An 18663-nucleotide genomic window follows, 5' to 3' on the forward strand; every position below is an offset into this window, starting at 1 on the left:
TTATCCAAATAGAATAAAAACTCTCCACACATGAGACATGAAATGAAATGAAATGAAATCCATAATGACAGTACTTTCAAAGGAAAAACACTGTTTCTTTAAGAACCTTGTACAAGGTTTAAATCTCTCCCGTTCTTTGGCATCCCTCAAAGAATTGTATTCTTCTTCCATAAAAAAAGATACATGCCACTCCTAATGCAAGAACCAGAATAAGATTCCAATTAGTACAAATACTTTTATTTTCTATTCTCTAATCGTTCTCTCTAAGGTAACTGTTACCATTAAGACAATTTAACTCGTAGGTAAAGCTGAATATTTCCCTATGCTATTATAGACGACTATAAAAAGCAAGCTAAGCTAAGCTTGATTGTGAGTCTAGTCTACTAGTAGCAGCAGCAGCATATATATGTATATAGTGCTTTTTCCTGGATCAATTATGGCAACTCTTTCTTTACACTTGATCATCTTCATCTTCATCTTCATCCTCATAGTTGGCCTGCAGGTTGAAGCTCGAGTTCTAAGGCTAATTTCATCCGATGATCATCATTTGGTATTATCTGATGGAGTTGATAATGTGAAGAACCAGTCTGCAGCATATCTGAGTCTGAGTGTGAGTGTCCCACCTTCACCCAAATGTGTTCACGTGTATGGCTTCTTCCCATGTGCAGAAAACATTGGAGGCTACATTTTCTTGATAGCTGTGTACCAGTTGCTGCTGGTTTTAGGAGAGAAGCTGGTGACAGAGGGAAGCAATACAATCTTCAACATCCTTGGCACTGGCATTTTTGGTGCCAGTGTTTTCAACATCCTCAAAACCTTGCCAAGAATTGTCATGGTCATTGGTGAGTCAGTCATTATTATATTGTCTTCTTACATCGGCCCTGTTTCGTAAATGGCCATTAGTTAATTAGGTTAGATAGTATAACTAATTGATAACATTAGCTAATTGTAAAAAAGCGTTTGGTAAATTAGCTGTTAGTTGATAGCTGTTTGCTATAATTTCTTTTATCAAAAAACTAATTGAAAAAGTTGCTTTTTGAATTTTAGCATTTTGGAGTTACAAAAAACTTATTAACCAAAGGCTTATATTGATTTTTTAATCAAGTCAAACGTTTAATAGTGGTCAAATAAGCCAAAATTGACAATAAACTAACTATTTTACCATAGAGGGCCGTAATCTTTCAAACTTCTTATTAAGTGGATAGATGAGTGTACACTGTCCTCAAACTAACTTAGCTTCCTAGGATACTAGGAAAATATTCCATTCTTGAACTAATGTTTACTTACATCTATCACATGCTATCAAAAACATTAATTTTGAGCAGTTCAAACATCATGGCTAACCTGCATTCATACATTTTTGTTGCAGCATCTGGGGTGTTCACCAGCAAAACGAAAGCGCAGGAGCAGGTCTCGTCTGGACTTAGCACTAGCGTTGGAGCGACGGTCTTCAATCTCACATTGATGTGGGGAATATGTGTAATTGCTGGCAAGACAACTATGTCTAAACAACCATCTTCTTCTGCTTCACAAAATGCAGAGCCTTCATCTCTGAAATGTCTGCACATCTTAAGGGGTTGGCTTCTTTTACTTCACCTTTGTGTTGTATCAGATAATGTTGAGCATATAATATATAAACATAAATGTGCAGTCCGACTATCAGCTTAGACTTTTAGTTGGGATGGAACACATGCTTCAATTTGGTATCAGAGCAATATAATGTCTGTCTGTCTTTGCAGATACTGGTATTACAATAGACAAGAAGACTACTTACACTGCTGGAATCATGCTTCTGTCTACTATTCCATTTATTCTGGTGCAGCTAGTAAGTAGCTTCAGCTCGCTGTTCGAAAGGCAAATCATGGTCTCCATTGCGCTCGTGGTATCAATCGTTTTGTTGCTGTCGTACTTTGTGTATCAGGTTAGCTGAATTTCAAACTTATTGTCATTGGCAGACTGAATGTGTAAAAGAATTGAAGTTTCACTTCAGCTTGGTTGCTTGTGAGCTTATTGGCTTTTCTGTTTTTGTTGATTCTTTGAAGGCTATGAATCCATGGATTCAGGAGAGAAGTTTGGAGTATTCAAAGTATGAAAACTTGTTGGCTGGGTTCCTGAATCATGTGCAGAGGCACGCAGGAGGGAAGCTGATCAATGAGGAAGGCCAACCCGACGTTCATCTCATCAAAAGGTGATTGTTAAGATCAAGTGTTTATTACTACGTTAAAAAATATAGTTCGTAGCGAAAACGCAATTTTATTTTCTTATGTACAATCACATTTTTAGAGACAGCATGTTGGACTTGACCTTTCACTGGCCTTCGTCCAACAATTCACCTAGCCATTAATTGCCGGACTTGGACTATCAAGTAGTAGAACCCGGGAAAAAGACCCTAATAAGACAAAAACATCAACTGTGGACAAAAATAGGACATTTTAAAAATCTGACAACAAACGCATTTGGGAAAGTAGTTTTTCCCATTCTTGTACACATTTTAAAAATGTCCTATTTTGTCCATAGTTGTTTTTGTCCTACTAGGGTCTTTTTCCGGTAGAACCCTACCATCGTAACACCCTACTATTTGAGTCATCTTATCAAACACCTTCTGTCCACATCTTTTTTCGAGCTACGCCTCTCGGAAGAATGTTGCAAGTGGAGTAGGTCCCAATCTCTAGGCAATTACACACTCTTGTATGAACAATTTCTACTCCCAACACCTGCCAGTCTGCCATGCACAACTTTATTTCCTTATATACTGCCACGTTTTCGAGAGGCAGAATGTTGGACTTGCCTTTCACTGGTCTCCGTCCAACAATCCCCTTAGCCACCAAATGTTGGACTTGAGGCCTCCGCTTAACCGTGATTCCGCAGAAAGTGCATTGCGGTTCTGGTGTTGATTCAGTGTTCTAACTTTGGGTTTCTTGACAGATTGTTCTCTGAAACAGATAAAGATGCCAGCAAGTCGCTTACACTTACTGAACTCGAGAATTTGGTGCATAGTATGCAGTGTGGAGTGGTTGAGGTGGATAGAAGCTATGCTCTTTCCAAAATATTGGCATCATTTGATGAAAACAAGGATGAAGAAATCGACGAGGCAGAGTTCATTCAAGGTTGCGTGAAATGGATAGAGGAAGCCAAGTTGTTAGCAAACACAACCACCACAAGGCATTTGCGCCAGGCAATCAACCATTTCCTTATCAAACATATATAAATTTTTAGGGATCGAAAAGTCAATTAGGTTATTGAACTTTTAAAAATTGCAACTAAATTCATCAACTTGTTTTTGTACATCAAATCTAAAAATTGGTTAATGACTTGTAACAGTGGGTCATTAAGGTTCCGGCTAGCTCTAGCGACGAATGGTTGCTAGTTGCCTTTGAAGGCGACCAACAAGTCGCCTTCTCCAGTGGATAAAGCCACTAGCTAGTCACCAAGGCGACCAATGTAGGTCGCCTTTTTCAAAGGCAACCAGTGACTGTTCGTCAGTCGCCAATCTCCAGATCTAATCACTTGAGCATTGTTGGAGTTAGTCGGAGTCTTATCAAAACTCATAGTGACTGGTTATTACAGGTCAATAGTCAATTTTTGAACTTTAATACAGGAAAATGACATGATGATTTTAATTGTAACTTTTAAAAGTTCAGAGGCTAGTATGAGCCTATTTGACCATTTTCTCGATCAAATCTTTATGTTACTGTATATTGATTTAGAACATTGTGGGAGCAGGTGGTGGAACAAGTGACAAAGAGGCAAAGAGAGGAAATTGCACAGATTGAGCATCTGATGGCAAGAATCTTGAAACATGTTCAAGGCCATGCTCTTGAAGCTGAACATCTGCTCAGAGATGATGGGAGCCCCAACATCGAACGCATTCAACAGTACTTTCTTCAATTCAAGTCCCTATATATGATGTTTTTCACCAACATTCTATATATGATCTTTAATTTGCAACAATAATCATCTACCTTACCTGTCTGTTTTCTTGTTTCTTACCTTTCTGGACTTACATACAGACTCTTCCGCGAATATGATTGTGATGGGAACAACTACATCACCCGAGCCGAGCTGCAGAAGCTAATCATGACAGTAAAATTCGGAGAAGTAGTGCAGCTGGACTGCGACGATTCAGTGAAGAAAGTGATGAGAGAGTTCGACAGAGATGGAAACAACATGATTGATCAGCACGAGTTCGTTCATGGGATCACTCGATGGCTTGATGAGGCGATTCGTGTCTCCAAATGCAGTGACAAGAGAAAGGCCATTGATGAATTTGATAAGGTGTGTTGTATTGTCAAGCTCTAGAACTCGAACAACCTCGTTTAGAAGTTCGAGTTGTTAAAGCCAATATGTTTGGCTGCGGCTTAGAGAGCCGAGTTCAGCATTCTGCCATCAGATCGTGGCATTGACTGCTAAGCAAGTATATATAGTTAAGCGCTTATTATATGTTTTCGAGGATTTTATAGTGAGTTGTTGGATTTGCAGATGAAGTGGGGAGAAATTGACAAATTGGTGTATGAAGTGGAGCCAAATGAGCAGATACACTACAAGATACTAACATGGGCATTCAACAAATCAGTGCTTCAAGTTGTGTTTGGTTTGGCTATCCTGACCATGTGTGCAAAGCCATTGGGGATTAGTATCCAGCAGCTCTCCGACGCCATGGGAATTCCTTCGTTCCTCATCCCCTTCGTGGTAGTCCCGCTCGCCCTCAACTCGAGAATGGCAATCTCGGCCATCTTCCCTATTAGTCAGAAGAGTTCCAAGACAGCTTCTTTGACATTTTCTGAGGTCAGTCAGTCTGTCTTTGTGTTTAATTTCTTGAAACTTTGAGATTAGATTTTGTTGGCCTGGCAGAGGCCACTGAAGGGCCAAGTCCAGCACTCTGCCTAGCTCTATGCCTTATATATAGCGTTTGGTGTATTGGTAAGCAATTGATCCTAACAGTTAATCGAGTTGTGAGTGAATAGTGAAACGAATTGAATGGTGCAGATATACGGGGGAGTGGTGATGAACAACCTGATGGGGATGACGACGTTGTTGGCAATAGTGTTCGCAAAGGACTTGAGTTGGGACTACTCGGCTGAGGTGCTGACAGTGCTTGTGGTGTGTGCCATTGTTGGTTTTCTGGCATTGTTTCGGACAACTTACCCGCTATGGACTTGCTTGCTCGCGTTCTTCCTGTACCCGTTTTCTGTGCTGCTCTTCTATGTTCTTGAGTATGTGTTAGGCTGGGACTAGTATGAATTGAATGAAATTTTGCAGTGAAGGTACTAAGTGTATCCCAGCAATAAGACTTGACTTGTTAGTTTTAATGTTTCCTTGAAGAAGTGTTGATGTAAAGAAGCTGGATAGTCATGCCTAGTGTAGTTCACTGTTTTATGTATATACATATTGATGGTTTTGTTGGGATAAGATCTACATAAATCGGGTGTAGAAGAATAGAACGAGGGTAGAAAAATGGTAGTATTATTTTCCCGGGCGCTAGGCCCAAAAGAGATGCACACCACCAGAAAACGCATATGCACATACAGAGCTCTACAATTGCACACACCCATAGAATAATGTGGAGAAATTAAAAACAAGCATTTCTTGCGAAATTACAATCCGAAAAGTCTTATAAATACCATGATGAATAAAATAATTTATTTTTTTTTTAAAACTTGATAGGATAATTATTGCACTAAAAATTGACTACAACCTAATATTTATTTTTACAACCGATAATAGCTATTTTAAACCCAAAATGATAACAACTAAATTACCCACCAACACTAGAGGTAAAAACAACTAAAACAACAAAGAGAGATAGAAACTTAAAATAATTGTAAACTTTTTAACTCCATAACAGATCATCTTAAATTCCGAAATCACATACATACAATCATACATGTGCACAGATACAACCTTACAACTGAACACACCCTCTACACAAACTGCACACAAACCCACAAATGCACACAAACTAACACGTAATTATTATCAATTTCACTATACACACTTTAACACTTAAATATGCAATTTTTAACAACTAAATATGCAAATCTGGTAAATTTTATAAAATCCATGGTTGAAAAAATCATTAGGCGCTCCCTAGGCGCTCGGGGAGCGCCTAGCGCCTAAGACGCCTAGCCGGGGATTAATCGGCGTCTAGGCGCCAATGCATTTTTTTATTTTATTTTTTATTTTTAAAAAATTTGTTTAAGTATTTTTATTTTTTTAAAGACTAATAATTATAAATTATATAATACTTTAATAGTAAATACTAAAATATTAAATATTAACCTAAAAAATATCTTAAGTTTGTACAATTTAGGATTATTTCGCTCAAAGCGATGTTGTTTTGAGTGAAATAACACATTAAAAAAAAGAACAATAGTTAATTGACTGACTAGAAGGCCAAGTCGGTGCCTAGTCGGTCTAGTCGACGCCTAGACGGTCAATGCCTAAGCGGCCTAGGCGGTGCTTAAGCGGTCGCCTAGCCGGCCAGCCGCCTAGACCACCATTTAATGTGATATGCTAGGCGGTCGACCAGCGCTTAGCGCCTAGGCAGGGATTAATCGGCGCCTAGGCGGGATTTCTGCAACAATGATAAAATCAATTAAAAAATAAATTTTAAATCTAAACCGTAAATGCTAAACCCTAAGTAGTAAAAAGTGAACTTTTAAATCAAATAAAATTAAAAACTCAATCATAAACTCTAAAATCAAAACCCTAAGTGCAATGCACTTTCGCATATTTGCAATTACAATCTTTTAATACTAAATGTGCAAATTTGAAAAAGTCTAAACATTGCAGATTTTAGTGTTCAAGTTTGCATAGTAAAATTGCTGATAATATAATTATGAAAATGCATGCCACCGCATTTTTTTTTAAAATCTGATCTAGTGCGTTCAATTTTTTTAGATGTAAGGTTGAGATTGGTTCTTAGTTTTCTCCTAAGAATTTGTTCTCATATGATCCAACACCTATATACCGGGTTGACTTCATATGAGACAACATCTTCCCATGAGATTGTGAGACAACGTGAATGCACACACTAAATTGTGTGCATTCATGTTGAGTTAAGTGCACACACTCTAGACTGTGTGCATTCACGTTGTGTCTCACAATTTCACAGGGAAGATGTTGTCTCATTTGTTGAAGACTTGAAGTTGGCTTGTTATTTGGCATTCAATGGTTTTTAACTGTTTTTATTTGGATGACGAGGGAAACATGTAGTCATTACTCCCCTCGTATTGTAACTCTAATCGACAAAGGACAACAACTAGTTCAGATTGTACATAACTTACCCGTGGCTAGTAACTCGCTTCCACTGAAATTAAACTTGTAATATTGTAATTATTAAGTCAACAATAAGTTTTGAATTGTTTACTATGGTTTAAAAGATAGCTACACTGTGAACGAGTTTGACACAAAGTAGAATATAAGAATACAAACTAATAACATTATATCCAACTTTTAAAACAAAGGTCCCGTAGCTCAGTTGGTTAGAGCGTTGGTCTTATGAGCCGAAGGTCGCGGGTTCGAGCCCCGCCGGGACCAATGAATGTTATTGATGTTATTTACCTTTTTAATGGACATCAAGCTAGTTCCCTGTGTATTTTAGAGGGGTCCAGGTGACCTACGATAGGTGAAAAATCCTTCTGCATACAGTTAAGGGAAAAGGCTGGGTGTCCTAAAGTGAAATAAGATTAGGGCACTTAGCCAATACAAGGAGCTGGTGTAGGCTCAAATGCCTTATTTCCCTATGATGTGCTAAAAGAACATGTCATGAAGTCATTGGCAAAGCAAACTGAAAGCCTGCAGACCATGGACACCTATATATGCATTTTCTTGTCAGCAATTCTCATTTTAGTTCTTTCAAGTTCAGATAATGAAATAATGTCACTAAGAGCTTTTTGTTACACTTCAATTCAACCATCAACATGGCAAAGGAAACTGGCCTGGCTTGGGGTTGGATCTTCACAGATCATCACTGGATTGCAATTACATTATTCAAGGGCACAATTATTCCGTGATGGGGTTATAGGTCAACTCTATAGTCCTAATAATTTGGATACCGTGAATTTGCTTTCTCTTTCTGGGCACAAAGACCGGGAGTCATCAGTTAGAAAGTCACATTTGTCCTACTTCATCATTCATCACTACCTCTACAATTTTCACTTGACATGACCGACCTAAGCACTCAGCTAAGAGACATCATATCATAGCTCCCGTCTTACTAGTATAAATAGGAGGCTCCATTAGCTATTGTGAGAGGATTCCTTGTGAGAGGATTTCAATTTCATTTTACTCATATGACCAAATAAAACCTTGCAGGTAATTGTATGGTTTGTATTTAGATTACTTATAAATCATAAATCATAAGTCACAATGACTCAATGGTCTCTGCAATTGTCTGAGTTTGATCTTGCGTTCTTGTCCATAATTTGTCACGTACCCACGAACCAATAGAGTTATCCATGCGTGTAATAAGTAGTGATTTTTAGTGTGCATATAAAGTCTTCAAAAATACTTCATGTACTCCCAAAATCATACTCCTAACTTTTATTCCCAATTGTGTTCAAATTGATTGGAGGAAGGAAAAAAGGAATGGATAAACATCATGACCCCTACTAAATTAAGCAATCAAGACATGCCATGTCATTTGGAGTAAATATTGAGAATATGATTCGGGAGTTTATGTAGAATTACTCTAAATTCTTAGCATTTACCTAAGCCTAATTGTTTGGTCAGAATTTGAATGTGGATCTACCAACAGGGATAGATCATAGATGGTATGGTCTACATGCACCATCTCTAACTGGCAAAGTACACTGCATTTGCATGTCATTTATGGCACACTTCTTAATTAGGTGCTTAATTAATTAATACATTTTATGTACTGTTATGCACTTTCACTTAGAGCTCTTGGAAAGATTTCATTACTTTAATTTGCTGCCAAAAATTTAAAAAAATAATAATAAAAATCTAGAGAGGGTTAACAACTCTATCTTATTCATTTATGTATAAATTAAATATTTGTCATCTAACATTGATCTTTATCTATTGTTACATTAGTAAGAAGGGATTAGGATTTATACGTTATGATAAAAAAAAGTTATTTGCACAATTTTTTTAATATTAAATATTGTACCAGCCAAAGGCCTTGTGGTCAAGCGGCATCCGGTGTACACTCCCATGTGGAAGGGAGTGGGTTCGAGCCTCAGTGGAGGCATCTGTTGACTCTTTGTGCTTCAGTAGGTTGAGAAAGTTCAGTATAACTCAAAAAAAAATATTGTACCATTTAAAGTGCCTAAATTAAGTATTACGAGCTAATTAGCTCATGTAGTTAACTTGCCAGTGCCAAGTATTTGATTCTCATTTCGATTCTGATTCCCATGAGCGAACCAAACACCCTAAATATTACAAGCTCATGCAGTATGGAGTTTATGGAAAAACATAAAAGAAAAGCTCTTTTAAAAACATGATTGTTAATCCTTTATAACTAGTTAACAAAATTTTTAATAGATGATATGAATTTTTAAAAAGAGAATAAGGGTCAAATAGACGATCCAACTATACTTCAAATTGTAATTAGGCCACTGAACTCAGAAAAATTATAATTAGGTCCCTGAACAACACAAAGTCATGCAATTACATCTAAAATGACTTGTTTACCACTGATGTGTTTGTTCCTTTATTTAAAAATAATTTTTTTAGGTGTTTGTTTACTTGTTTAGGTGTAATTGCATGAATATGCATTGTTCATATATGGATCCAATTGTAATTTCTTTTTGAGTTCAATGGCTTAATTGCAGTTTGGTATATAGTTGAATGGCCTATTTAACCCTCATTCCTTAATTTTCACATTTGGTCTCACAATTTTTAAATTCTTGCATATTAATTTTTGTACGTAAATAATTTATAAAAGAAGGTATAAATGGAAACAATTGTAATATATTTTAAGAATGTAAATTATATTCTACTTAGAAGTTAGAACTAATAAATTCTAAAGTTTAATTCACAATTTTTCCTCTCGTTACTTTCACGAGCTTTTCATTTTCATTAGCATAAATCGTTTAACTTGGTTTCGACAAGTGTTGATCTTATCCTGGGCGAGTAAAAAAGAATGATGACGAAGACCCAGATCTTTGATGAAGCATTAAGGTCCCTAAAGGAACATAGCTTCATAGTTATTGAACAGTCTGCGATTCAAGTTTTCTATAGCATAGTTAGAAAAGTTGTTTCTATGTCTGACTGTAAGGAATGGTTTACCATTTCATTGATTACTGATATAAACGTTTTATGTTATGAATTAATGGAATAGCTACGTTTACCTTTAAAAAAAAATTCTAAAGTTATCAAAGGTAGAAACTAGCTTTTAACCTAGTCCTACAACACTGTCGTTGTGGTTTCGTCATTCAACGTACACAATGTTAACTTTAACACTTGTATATAAAATAAAAGGTAACCTTTCAAATCAGTCAAACACTTGAAAGTAATTGGAAATCATGTCAATGCCCTCCCTGCCTTTATTTCCCCAATAAAAGATAAAAGAGGAAAAAAAAAAGAGAAAAAAAGAAAAGAAAAGAAGAAGAAGAAGAATGTAAGCTAATGTTAACATTAAATTGTGTACCACATATATGATATGCTTTTTTTTATGATAATAAAATTGATCAATTTAAGAGTCAATCCTACAATCTTGCATTTCCATTAGCATATTACTTATCAATTGTTGCAAGTTTAAATATAACGAATTGTGTCATTTGTTACAAGTCACATGAAATAGTATAAAATTAATTTATAAAGAAAAATAGTGCAAATAGCATGTAACGAACCTATCTAGACCGAACAGGTAAATAAGGGTTGTTTGGTTTAGATTTAGGGTTTAAGAAGATGAGGATGGAAAGCTAGCCAAGATGTAACCAAACAAACACTCTAATATCTATTAGAGATAGAAGATTATATTAAGGAGGGATTGGCATTGCATTGGAGTAGGTTATAGCTTAGCTAGGGGTGATTGAGGTGAATGGTGAGATGCAGAGGTGGACTAAGAATAGTCACAGACATGACATAATCCCTCTAAATAAATAGGTGACCGAGTAAATAGAATATGATATAAATTCTTGTATTTAGGTATAAGAGTCTAATTCTTGTTAACTAACACTCTTCTGGTTGAGCTAAACACAAATGAGTTTTCTAGTGCGATTTATCAAATATTTTCTATGTAATTTACAATTAATGACAGCTATTTCAGAACATGATTTACCTAGTGCTATTCTCAACCAAAAAATAATAATAATAAAGTATTGCCAACGACCTTGTAGTTCAGTGGCATCAAACCCTTCCCTTTATATGGGAAGTGGTGGGTTCGAATCTCAGTGGTTGAGAAAGTAATTATGAACAGATACTGCATTCTAATAGAGTTAGTAGTATTCAAAAAAAAAATAATAATAATAATAAAGTACTATGGAATCCCAAGAAAGAATTGGCAATCTATGAAATATGAATCCAAATGGTACCTTATTTAGTTGCCAACTTGCCAACCAATCAGATGGGGTCTTACTGTTAATGCCAGCTCTTTGTAGGTTGAAACATGAAAGTAAGATTGACAGGTGCAGTTATGATTTTCCCATGTTGGAAATCCACCTTTAATAATCAATAAATTAACTACACATGAATCTAAAGTGGCTTTTCAATCACCATCATTGCTGCATGGAGCCATTTACAATTCTAGACATGACAATCCCAACTCCCATCCCCCCTTATCACCCAATATCACACCCCCACCACCCCCAACTAAAAAGTAGTTACGATTATAATCGCAAAGTGTAAAATTTAATTCATCAATGTATAAGTTGAAGAGCTGTACTTGTAAACCGTTAAAACAAAAATTAAACAAATAATCTTTTTTCCAAACTATGTTTACAACCAAAAGCTACAAACCAATTAAGCCCATTAATGCCACTCATTTCTTGGGTACCATGGGAGATTGACAGCAGGTTGGCAATGAAGATTGAGGCTTAGCTGAGTAGAGTAACATTTGGGGTTATAGCTGAGTAGCTATGCGGAGTGTTGATGGCCTGTTTACTGTGCGTGAGGCGGAAGCTGTGGGTGTTCGGGAGGCTCTTAGCTGGATAAAGAGAAGGAGTTGGCAATGATGCTCAAGTTGTCACAAAGGCGGTGCAGCAAGGTGGTAATTATACTCCCTATGGTGGTTTGATTAATGAGTTTTGTTCCCTCATGCAACAGCTCGAGTCAGTTTCTTTTGTTTTTGTTTATCGTGAGTTTAATATGCCGGCTCATGTTATAGCCAAGAAATCTCTTTGTATGAAAAATAGTGAGCTGTGTGAGTTTTTTTATTTTATTCTTTGTTGTTTGTCGGGTTTGGTTTAATTTGTACGAACGCTACTAAGGTTTAATGAAGTTTGTGGTTTCTGTTAAAAAAAAAAAAAGAAAGAAGATTACTCACATACAATGAGGTCTTTTGGGAAAATTGACAGATGTGGGAAGAATTAACTAGCATGAGAAAAATATAACGCATTTCTGACACACTATTTTGACTCAAACGCATTTTCCAAACTAATTCGGTCTAGATATCAAAATCTTCTTATTTTTGTTCGGGACACACCCACACACAATCTTCCCGTTTCAGTCAATTTCCCGCTGTTTAATTTTGTGGTTGAGTTAAAAGAATAGCAGTACATACATACAGTACATGCCTAAGAATTCACATATCAGATAGGGCAGTTGTGGCTTTGAATGCTATTGAATTGCTTCAATTCACTCACCAATTTATTAGAGCTGACAAGCAACCATGAATTAGTAAGTGCTGCATATATACATAGAGAAGTGTTGTAGTAGTACACTAGTACCCTAAAGAAACTATCACTGTAATGGCTGAAATCAATATCCTCCATGGCCCCAAGATAGCCAAAACTAACATTCAATGTTCATGTTCTTTAATTTCATATATCCCCTTTAAAATTGATTGCTAGCTAGCTTGACAGCAACCTACCTGCACTATACCAATTAACAATGACACTTTCTGCACACCTAATAACCTAGCTAGATCTCACATAATGCAAAATCTTCTTCATTTCTTCAATTCTCAAACTTCCAACTAACACCTCAAATTTCATTTGAAATATGGGTTTTCAATTATATTCTTTGCTCTCTCATGTGCATGTTTCTATCCGGTGATAGTTACCCGCTTACTAAAAGAGGGGTGTACGACTGTAATTACTGATATATATTTTCAGTATTCTAGCCCGCCCAACCTAACTTGTGGTATGATTGTTAAAGGCAGCTCAATTTTGGTCTTAGCTGCCTACTCGCTAAAAGTAGAGATGGTAATACAGACTACCTCATAGCCCGTAGCCTGACTGTCTTGTGTTGGTGAAGGCCGCATATCAAATCCGGCTATAGTTGCCCACTTTCTAAAAGTGGGGACGATAGTATAGACGATGACTATCCGACCGGTCCAAACATATCTGGTCCGGGCACTTGATCTGGATTTAATTTACAGGACTCAGTTTCTTCCTTTTTCATAAATGATAATAATATGGTAAATAAATTTGAACTTTGTCAAAAGAGAATTGGACTGATAAAATTAAAGCAGAAAATTGAAGACCATAGTACAGTGTTAGTTGGAACTTGCAGGAAAACACTATTATATGATCAAGGGTTTTCTTGATTAATTCTTGATCGGAGCTAGATTGGAAAACTTTGACAATTGAAATGAAACATATATTATAGATTGAGAGAAAATGGAATGGAGGAGATCAGATCAGAAATATTGGTTCTAGTGATGATAATCCAGAAGGGAGGTGGTTGGTCTGCCGGAAGTGAGGTGGTGGTGCTCCTCCGCCGCCGCCGTGGACATCCCGGAGAGCTCATTATTGTCGCCAAATCCTCCTCCCATGGCGGCGGCGTAAGAGAAAGTAGTTTGAGGAAAAAAGCTGGACTGAAGGGGTTCCCTCTGAGAAAACACTTGATTTTGGGCTGGAGTGAAAGAGCCCTCTTCTGCTACTTTGCCATTTTCTGGGCAAACATTCCAATTGATTAGCCTCTGATCATCAAAGAAAAAGATGGACGATGACGACGAAGAGGCGTCTGGGAAAGACACACAATTTGGGTGCAAATTGTTACTTTCCATGGGGAAAATTGATGAGAAACTTGGATTATTTGAGCAGTTCTGAACAAGAATATCCCCTTCTTCTTCTTTAAGGCCTGTTTGGTTAATCGCAGTTGAAGCGTTATTGAGAGCTTCAATCTCAGCTTTCGCCTCTTTCATTAACCAATCAATGGCCTTACTGGGCCGGTCATATCCGAGCCGGTCCTGAACATCGTAAAACTGGATTGCGGTGTTCGGCGACAGCCGCACACGGCGGTCCCGAGTTCCACGCGCCGTGCAAACCTTGCTGTGACGATCTTTCCGGCCGGTGGCGCGTACAATCCGGCCTCCGCCGTTCACATTCATCATCACTTCCCCTCCTTTCCCTCTCTTCTTCGCCTTCACTCTCTGCGTTTCTTTCTCGAATCCATCCGCCATTATTGCCCCTTTTCTCCTCCTGCATTGTTCTTCCTCTTCTTCTGAATCATCTTCCCCCTCATGAAGCACAGGATCCATATCTCTCTCTCTCACTTTTTTTTTTTTTTTTTCCTGTAACTTCTTTCAGAGCTGCAAAGGCAAAAGCATTGCTGAGGAAACTTTTTGCAGAAACATTTCTGAAAATAAAGAAGAGAAAGTTAAAGGGAATGGAAAACTACTAGCTATGAGAATAGAATGAAGTGCAGCTGGCTTTTATTTTGGTATCCTAGTTTAGTTGCATTTGTACACTACAACTACTATATGTTATATTTATATTCATGTCTATTATAGGCTATAGCTTATTGGTGTGTCATGTGTGTGTATATATAGTGAAGCCACAAAACATGGGGATGGAACCAATCTTGAAAATGAACTAATAAGGGGAATAAAATTTTATCTATTCAGTCAGGCCCAGTTTTCATTAGTAATTTCTCTTTTTACAACGTCTAATTAAAGATTCGCTAGATTCATATCTCTGGTACCAAATAAAATATCAGAATGTTAATTTGATTATATGAGTAGTAACACGGAAACTCAAGGGAGGGTTTAGTTCATGTTGTATCGCACAACATAACTCCCGATACTGTATGTAAGCATTGCAAGTTTGCAACACTATATATCTTTATTTGGTTCAGAGAATGTGAGCCTGATCTTTTTAAACAATGTTAGACTCTGAGGAATGGTTCCTAGTTCGATTATTTTAGACACATTTTTAAAAATTTCATTCCAAAGTAATATGAAATTTTCTAGAATAATGTTACATCTCTTATATATACACTTAAAAGTACGTAATAAAGAAACGGTTACTTGCAAAATGAGTGCAATCCTTTCAACCTATGGGTGTAGATCTATATATACTCTCTACTTGTAACTACGCTAGAAGTAAAATGATAATATTTATAAGTAATAAATTTTTATTTAATTAATTGAGCATGACAACAAAATAGCTATGGATGAAAAATATACTAATTTAAGTTATTATAACCCTTTACCGATTAATTTACAAGCTGAGCTTTACCTAAAATTTACATCTACGTTGGTAATTGCGGACTTTTACGAAAATCAAAGAGTTGCAGATTCCACATGGATCTGGTCCAAGTAATTAAGCTAGGCAGGGATGTTCAAAAGCATTCATTCCCTCTTTTGCTGTTGGGGTACCAGCAAGAACAGGAAAAAAACTCATTTCACTATATACTTTGGGATTCACAATTTCACTTTATGTGACATCTGTTTTTAAATTAGGGTTTTTTTTATCCTCAATTAAGTACTGCCCACCATTATTGCTTTTTCAACTTCTTTAAAGATTGGTGTAAGAAAGCAGAACAGCCAGGATTTGGACAAAAGTTTGATACAGAATCCCAGTTTAGATGTGGGATATATAAGTAATAGTAAATGCTGCAAAGACTGGCCTGGCATGGGGTGGTGAGGTGTATGATGGTTTGCCTGGGTAAAGATATGCTTTCAAAGGATATAACCAAATCTGTTGATTAATTCAAAGAGAGTCAATAGTTTTGTTTAATTAATGGGCGATTGTAAGATTCGACTTTCTATCGGAGAAAATTTATAGGTCGATGGGATACATTTTGCGATTTCCTGATGGTGTATTTAGTATTTTAGTTAGCCGAAAAAAATATTATTTGAGCTAGGAGTGAAATTTAGCTAGATTACATGAAAATAAGGGGTGAGCAAAAAATGACCAACTATGTAACTGAGAATCGAGATATCAAAAACCTTTAGTTTTTTTTTTCTTTTTTTTTTCAAATTTAAAGAATGGAAACCCTAAAAATTTTATTCCTGCGAACCAATTAAGATTCCATGATCCATAAGATTGAGGTGTGGATAAAGAATATGCTGCTGCTGCTGCAATAGGAGATAAAAATATCCCTCTGGTTGGGTCCCTCCTACGCTCGAGGAACAAGGGAAGTTGCATGCGGGCATGTGCATGGCCCTCCATCCTTTTTCACCATTTTGACCGCATTTTTAAAACACACGCTCTTGCCATGGATATTATTCTATAGTCTAGTTAGTGCAATCAGTCCATCGATCAAAATATAATTTTCATTCTGAACCTTTTCTCACTTATATTTTCAATGAAATTTGAATCCAACACTACCGACTGAAATTGTATCATCAAGTCAGGCGATGAACCACCACGCTAAGTTTCTTTGGGGCTATTTTTGACATTTTTATATGACAAAAGAGCGGTTAAGTTACACCTATAAAATAATCAGCTGCAGAAGTGACTTTATTTTATAAAACACATGCGATTCTAGTAACAAATCACCAATCTTTGAAGTCATCCCATCATCATAGAAATGTATTTGCTTCTTGATGGACATATCGAGCTTTAGAAATTTTTTACTTTTCAATTTGAACACATTGTTTTGTCTATTTTTTTACTAATGAAATTTGAAGGAAAATTATATTTTCTACTTTGAAAGGAACAATTTTTTTAACATAAAAGAAAAAACTTTAACATCAAAATATTATATAATACTCTATTTTTTAGGTGACAAAGGAAACCCAACCATAAATCACGTTCTTGTGGAATAACTTACAAACCACACGAGAGAAATAAATTGCATTAAAAAAATCTCGTGTGAAACGGACTCAATCAAAGCGGTGTTGACATAAGTCGAACTCGATGATTCTACTTTTAGATAATATTCAAATCCACTAAGTAAAATTTGACCAAAGAAAATTAGCAATGCTCAAACCCAAATTGCCGGTGCACTTGATGGCAGTCTTAATGGCGTATATTAGAGCAAAAACCACTACCTACAACACTTATATTAGAGCAAATACACTTGAATTAATGCATTATCCCCATATATATATATATATATATAATTGTATTCAGGTGAAGACTAGTAGATTGTAGTGGATTCATAGTACTCGTATTAGCCATTGATCTAATAAAATTAAAGGACAGATTTAAGTGTTATTTTAATTAGTTGCACAAAACACCCAAGTCCATAACTCTCAATTACTCCAATATTCATACAAAAAGTTATGCTATATTATTACTATTCTTTTCCAATATTATAACAACAATACAACATTTTCCACCATTGTTTTGCCGGTAATATATTCTCACGCGTGGCACACACCACAGTCATTACTGGCACACAATACTCAGCCCATATGCACACTCCCAAGTCCATAAATCTCCATTACTCCAACATTCATAACAAAAATTGTCCTATGCAAATACTATTTCCCTCCAATATTACCCCAACAAAACATATCATTCTAGAGCAGTTTATTACCGTTACAAATAACTCCCCCGTGGCACACACCACAGACACTATGGGCACACTGCACAAAACTCAGCTCATATGCACACACCCAAGTCCATAAATCTACATTACTCAGATATTCATAAAAAACAATTATGCTACGTTCTTACTATTCTTCTCCAATATTAATCCACAAAACATGCGCTTTTGGAGCAGTTTTTTTGGCCGTTTCAAATAACTCACTCGTGGCACACACCCGTACACTATTGGCACACAATACTCAGTCCATATTCACACACCCGCCATTATTTCCCGGTATTCACCAAATTATTCATTTAAATAACATTTAATAAGGTTTGAAGTTTCTTAACTACCCTCGTTTGTTGCCGAGTCTATGTATTCTACAGACATCACGTTGCCATCTTCATCAATTGCAGTGTGTTCTTCAACCAAATCAATGAACTCCATGTTTTAATTCAATAAACTGCTCCAACGCTGCCTTGTAAAAACCATGCGCCTTTTTCTGATGTTAATTCCATTGCATTTCATTTACTACTATATTTACAATTGCTATGCACGTCCATTTAAATATTTCCTTTCCTTAATTTCAGTACACAGAAAATTAGTAATGGACTAATTTATCCTTCATCTTAAAATCTGACTTGATCATGGTGAATAATATCATTTAATTTCAACCATTTATTACATTCATATGGATGGTTATGATGGGTCTTAATAGTCCTATATATATTAGCGTTCTCATGTGAATAAGGGCCTATATATATATATATATATATATATATATATATATATATATATATATATATATATATATATATATATATATATAAC

The 18663-nt window shown here is 36.2% G+C and overlaps 2 protein-coding genes and 1 non-coding gene across 3 annotated transcripts; 2 read left to right on the forward strand and 1 right to left on the reverse strand.

Moving 5' to 3' along the window:
• The first annotated feature begins 386 nt into the window (after positions 1 to 386).
• On the forward strand, positions 387 to 5421 carry LOC116015480 (sodium/calcium exchanger NCL-like). Its single transcript, XM_031255560.1, has 9 exons — positions 387 to 842; positions 1370 to 1576; positions 1740 to 1921; positions 2043 to 2188; positions 2926 to 3175; positions 3724 to 3875; positions 4011 to 4275; positions 4480 to 4785; positions 4987 to 5421. The coding sequence occupies exons 1-9, from the start codon at positions 407 to 409 to the stop codon at positions 5233 to 5235; spliced, it is 2193 nt and encodes a 730-aa protein (XP_031111420.1). The 5' UTR covers positions 387 to 406; the 3' UTR covers positions 5236 to 5421.
• A 2044-nt stretch (positions 5422 to 7465) lies between these two features.
• Positions 7466 to 7539, forward strand: TRNAI-UAU. The gene has a single exon. It is a non-coding gene; the product is annotated as a tRNA-Ile (tRNA).
• A 6073-nt stretch (positions 7540 to 13612) lies between these two features.
• Positions 13613 to 14807, reverse strand: LOC115999591 (transcription factor TCP2-like). Its single transcript, XM_031239435.1, has one exon. It carries the CDS (start codon positions 14609 to 14611, stop codon positions 13784 to 13786), a length of 828 nt encoding a protein of 275 aa, XP_031095295.1. The 5' UTR covers positions 14612 to 14807; the 3' UTR covers positions 13613 to 13783.
• Between the last annotated feature and the right edge of the window lie 3856 nt (positions 14808 to 18663).

This window comes from Ipomoea triloba, chromosome 1, assembly GCF_003576645.1.
Source record: "Ipomoea triloba cultivar NCNSP0323 chromosome 1, ASM357664v1".
NCBI classification, from domain to species: domain Eukaryota; kingdom Viridiplantae; phylum Streptophyta; class Magnoliopsida; order Solanales; family Convolvulaceae; genus Ipomoea; species Ipomoea triloba.

What these genes read in the sequence shown, in the direction of transcription:
- LOC116015480 (XM_031255560.1), top strand. Translation starts at nt 407, where the DNA reads ATGTATATAGTGCTTTTTCCTGGATCAATTATGGCAACTCTTTCTTTA. An exon ending in GACGTTCATCTCATCAAAAG is followed by an intron (nt 2,189 to 2,925) that starts GTGATTGTTAAG and finishes GTTTCTTGACAG; the next exon opens with ATTGTTCTCTGAAACAGATA. An exon ending in CCACAAGGCATTTGCGCCAG is followed by an intron (nt 3,176 to 3,723) that starts GCAATCAACCAT and finishes TTGTGGGAGCAG; the next exon opens with GTGGTGGAACAAGTGACAAA.
- LOC115999591 (XM_031239435.1), bottom strand. Translation starts at nt 14,611, where the DNA reads ATGGATCCTGTGCTTCATGAGGGGGAAGATGATTCAGAAGAAGAGGAA.